This window comes from Triticum urartu, chromosome 4, assembly GCF_003073215.2.
Source record: "Triticum urartu cultivar G1812 chromosome 4, Tu2.1, whole genome shotgun sequence".
Lineage (NCBI taxonomy): Eukaryota > Viridiplantae > Streptophyta > Magnoliopsida > Poales > Poaceae > Triticum > Triticum urartu.
In genome coordinates this window covers 89,732,068-89,736,728 of record NC_053025.1, presented here as the reverse complement: position 1 = coordinate 89,736,728, position 4,661 = coordinate 89,732,068, and the positions used below count along the sequence as shown (strand labels likewise).

Genomic DNA, 4,661 nt, shown 5'->3' with positions numbered 1-4,661 from the left:
GCTGAACCGTGATCTGTGCAAATTTGAACCTGCATCTTATTCTTTTTCTTCTTGTAAGAGACCGCGTGATCAGAACACAACTCTTGGTATGATTTGCGTTCAATGTTAGAAGTAGTATATGTCAGCACGTGCAATTCCTCAGTATAAACAGTTAATGCAGGATAGCTCCATATAGCTCGGTATGTGCAGGTATGATTTATTTAAGTCGTCCACTATGTGCAGCATTCAGTTCTGCAACATTTGAAGCACGCAAGCACCGTATACTTGCATATAGAAAGATAGAGCTGCAAGTAAAAGGAGATGGTAAAATATAGACTTCATTTCATTATGAACAGGAGGAGAATACATATCAGTAACTTTATCTGCCTACATCTGCATGGCTCTTCTCCTCTCCTTTCTGCCTCATTTTCCTCAGGCTCATGTTAATACACTACAACACACAGTACTTTTATTTGGATGGCACCCTATAGTGCTTGAGGTGCAGCCAGTGTTTGAACGGACAGGTTAATGATTTGGATCTGATTAATGATCATGGAAAGTTAGACATAATAGACTTAGAGCTTCTACTGCATGACCCACGGATCCATCCAAGCTGCCCTTTCTCATTGTCATAAATTATCATCTGATCCTGCATTGTGATGTCTACAGAATAGAAGATCAACTGCAATTATTACAAGATCCCAGATATCCTAATTTTAGAAACTGGGTACTGTGTGTATGAATTTATACCTCCAATTATGTTGAATGTCTGTTTAGCAGCCGTACCATCAAGGATACCTAAGCACACATTCCCATATTTCTGGCACAAAAAAGACGAGAACATTTTAGCTTTCATTTTTTCAGTAAAATGTTTGGTAAAATTACTGTAAGTTGGGTTATCGAACGCTTACAGTGACAATGAGGTAGTTTTCCGGAGGGATCTCCATGACAGAATTCTTGCCAAAGCTCAAGAACAGTGACTTGAAATCGTTCTTGACTTCTGACACAGATTTGAATACCTTCTGCCCTTTCCAGCAAAGAGGCAGACTGACATCTGAGACTTCTTTAAGTGACTTGCTGAGACCAGCTTTGAGCTACAAGACAAGTATCCGATTGATTAACTGTTTCTTTCTTCAAATTCATGGCAGTTAAAATGAACTGTGTTTGAAATCTACCGCAGAAACAGTTGCTTGGTATGGTTGGGCCGCAAAGTAGGTGTAGGTACTACCGCTGTCAAATACCACCTCCATTGGCTTCACCCCTAGCGAGCGTCGGTCGAAGTACAGTGTTCCTGAGCCAGGTGAGTAGTAATTCCTGAAAATAAAATATTGTATAACGTGTGAAGCCAAAAGGTCTTACTGAAACCTTATACAGTTTACAAAACTTTCTGTTGACACGGAATGCAAATCCTATATAAGGTACAGGCATTCAGTTCAGGTGGTCTGAGTTCCCAGCAAAAAAGAGAGAGTCTGAGCTAACATGTTTTAAGACGCTAAAGTTTTTACCCTTTTTCTGAATTATTATTGTAGTTTATTGATATTAATATGAAATACACTGCTCAATGATAGACTGAAAACATTCAACAGGGTTGCAATCAACTGTACACGAGCATTATCACTGAGTTGTCATGTGAAGTTGATGATTTTTTTTACCCTCCTGTAGCTACAAAGCACAAAAAGATAAGGATAGCTTCCAAATTTATTAATTTTTACGTTGTCATGTTGTTTCAGCAATAGGGCCATTTTATTAGGTCCATGCCATGTCACTGGTGATCAAGAAATCAACCAAATACCAATGTAGCCTAATTCTTAGACTAAAATAAATCCATGATTTGCAATTGACAACACATTTTATCAAAATGTTAAGAACAATGCATTCTTACCCATATGTGGTACGAGCCATGGGAACCCAAGTTACACGCGAGGTGGGTACGATATCATCCCCGAAGAAGAGGAAGCCTCCTCCATTCGTGCTGAAGCAATGGCCAAGAACATTCTTGGTAATCCCTTGCTGCTTGAGCTGCGAGAGCAGGCTAACTGATCCTTTCCCAAGCGCAAGCAAGCCGTCCGTCGCCGCCTGCACTGCGCCATTCTTTCCCACTTGCTGATCATATCCACAGCTGAAAAGAGAAGCAATAAAACATCAAGAACGGAACTAAAACACCAATAACGAGTCAATGTAACATAAATTGGCATATATTATTACCCAAAGGTGAGGTTGGCACGGACAGTGGATGAATTCCTCAGGGACAGTGTGAAGTTGTCAGCGATGAGCACGCCGAGTGAAGTTGCCTTGTCCGTGTACTTGATCTGGTAATCACATTGCTGTGGTACGGCGCATTTCTTGTTAGGGCTCAAACTAGTGCAGAGCGAAGCTGCACAGGGAACAATCTTGTTCTTTGTTGGCTTGTACCATGGGTGTGGCACCTACAACAACAATCAGGAAGAAAATCAATCACAAAACCTTGTGGAATGGAAAAAAAAACAAGGCCTGCATTCCACATCAAATCTGGGACTAGAATTAAGCCAGTCGTGGATTAGGATAATCAGTGACTTTGATGCAAACCAAGCAAGAAAATATCACAATATTATTATGTTTTGACGGAAAAGATCACAATCTTAACACAGAAGAGAGACCAATTCTTGAACTAAATCAAGTGGCAGAAAGAAAAGCTATGAACTTGAATACTGGAGTTGAATTCTCCGTGCAACTCAAGCAATTAGGTACGTAAGATATAACATTGAGGCGTAGTGCACCTTGTTGCAGCTTTGGCAGGGGGCGTCGCATTGCAGCCAGCTGAGGTCGCTGCCGGTGTCGACGTCCAGGAAGTAAGGCTTGGCCGGGTCCCCAATATTCATGGTGACATGATAATGCCTGCAGAAACGGCACAGAAAATTTCTGAACAAACAAATCCTGAAAGAACTGATGAGAAAATAAACAGAGGATGCAAACAGAAAACAGTTCAGTGGATCCCTATCTTCAGAACAAAAAGTAAATAAATAGATAGACAGAAAAAAGTCAGTTCATGGAGCAAAAGTCAAAGAGGATTCTTGGACTTTGTGCCGGCTACTTGGACGGGATTAACATCAACGCCGGCAGAGCCACGCAGACGACGATCGACGACTCTGCATTCGTCAGAAACCAACCAACCAAAGCTGCAAATAAACCCCAAAGATCTGCGTATCTGTTCTGCGCGCACAGAACAGAACCCGGGGATATCCTGAGAACCAACCCAATCTGATCAGGGCAGGGGGGAGGAGACCGCGTACCCGATGGGATAGACGGCACCCTGGAGCTGGAACACGGCGGTGGACGAGGACGACGGGGACTTCCCCGGCGTCGCGGCGCGTGCTGGGCTGGGCGCGAACGGGAGCAGGAGGAGGAGGAGTGCGAGGAAGGCGGCCGGGGACCACCTGGCGGCCGCCATGGCGGGAGGGGAGGGAGGAAGGTGGCGGCGGCGGACGGACGGATCGCTCGAGGGTGGAGCAGTCAGCAGTGTGAACAGCTGTCGCGCTAGTTTTTTGGTTGGAAGCGGAAACGCGGACCGCGAGGGGGTATTTATAGTGGGCGGAAGGAGAACGCGCTCCATGCCTCCGTCGAACCTTCTGCCCGGTTACTCATTTATCTCTCTCTTGTTTTTAATTTTATTTATTTATTGGCTAGAAAAAGGGAGATTCTTTTTTCAGTAATGTTAACAATATGATATCAGAGTTTTAGGCATGGCAAATACGTTTTTCCTGGAAATTTATATTGCCGCGCAGATGGCAAATTTAGTTGACGAGCATGATAATTTCTGGCAAAAAATAAAAAAAAATTGAACTGATGAGGATTTGCTATGCATCAACTAAACTTGCCATCCTCAGCTAACATAATTTATCATTAAAAAAATTCCAATTGTCATATCTGAAAATCTGACATTCGCTGGATATTCAATCTGCCTGAAAATTCAGGCAAACCCTACGCCGTATACATACAAAAATACACACATTGTGATTTATATTGAGTTTGACATACTTCCATTGTATACTAATTTGTTTTTACGTCAAACATGAAAATTTGTGTGTAAGATGCTAAAGGAGTAAAGGTACAGTATATATGTATTGGACTCTGGTTTTAATTCCGTGTGGACTAGTGGATAATTTTCCTTGCATTTTCTTCACCTAAAAATGGAGACCAACGACCAAAAGACTTTGAGCCGAGACTTGAGTTGCTATCATGTCGCGTAAACTAACACGGAGAGACGCCGTGTTAAGTAATCAGACCATCACTTGCTTGTAGCTTTCAGTCCTATTGATGGTCTGATGTCGTTTTCACTTCTCTTTTTAAATGGCCTTGGCGTGACTAAGAGGGACAAGCCTGTCTAAAATTTGCACAACATTTTCTAGGGTACAAGACGTTTATGCGCACCACACATCTGACTTTTTTTTGAGAAACTTTCAATCTATTCATCTTTAATCATGATAGTACAAAAATTACAGCGATGTCCGTGGATCACCTAGCGACAATGAACTAGGGTTTGAGAGGAGATATTGTTGTTGAAGATGTTGATGAAGATTGCCCTCCCAAAGATGAAAGGATTATTGGTGATGACGATGGCTTCGATTCCCCCTCCAAGAGGGAAGTTCCACCGGCGGAATCGCTCCGCCGAAGGGCAAAAGTGCTCCTGCCCAAGTTCCACCTCG

The 4,661-nt window shown here is 42.7% G+C and overlaps 1 protein-coding gene across 1 annotated transcript; it reads right to left on the bottom strand.

Moving 5' to 3' along the window:
• Positions 1-301: 301 nt before the first annotated feature.
• On the bottom strand, positions 302-3,506 carry LOC125550831 (aspartic proteinase Asp1-like). Its single transcript, XM_048713927.1, has 8 exons — positions 3,249-3,506; positions 2,736-2,853; positions 2,185-2,405; positions 1,862-2,098; positions 1,155-1,293; positions 891-1,073; positions 730-799; positions 302-642 (listed from the first exon to the last, which is right to left on the bottom strand). Exons 1-8 carry the CDS (start codon positions 3,404-3,406, stop codon positions 530-532), a joined length of 1,239 nt encoding a protein of 412 aa, XP_048569884.1. The 5' UTR covers positions 3,407-3,506; the 3' UTR covers positions 302-529.
• Positions 3,507-4,661: the final 1,155 nt, after the last annotated feature.

What these genes read in the sequence shown, in the direction of transcription:
- LOC125550831 (XM_048713927.1), bottom strand. Translation starts at nt 3,406, where the DNA reads ATGGCGGCCGCCAGGTGGTCCCCGGCCGCCTTCCTCGCACTCCTCCTC. An exon ending in CCTGCCAAAGCTGCAACAAG is followed by an intron (nt 2,406 to 2,735) that starts GTGCACTACGCC and finishes TTGTTGTTGTAG; the next exon opens with GTGCCACACCCATGGTACAA. An exon ending in GACATTCAACATAATTGGAG is followed by an intron (nt 643 to 729) that starts GTATAAATTCAT and finishes TCTATTCTGTAG; the next exon opens with ACATCACAATGCAGGATCAG.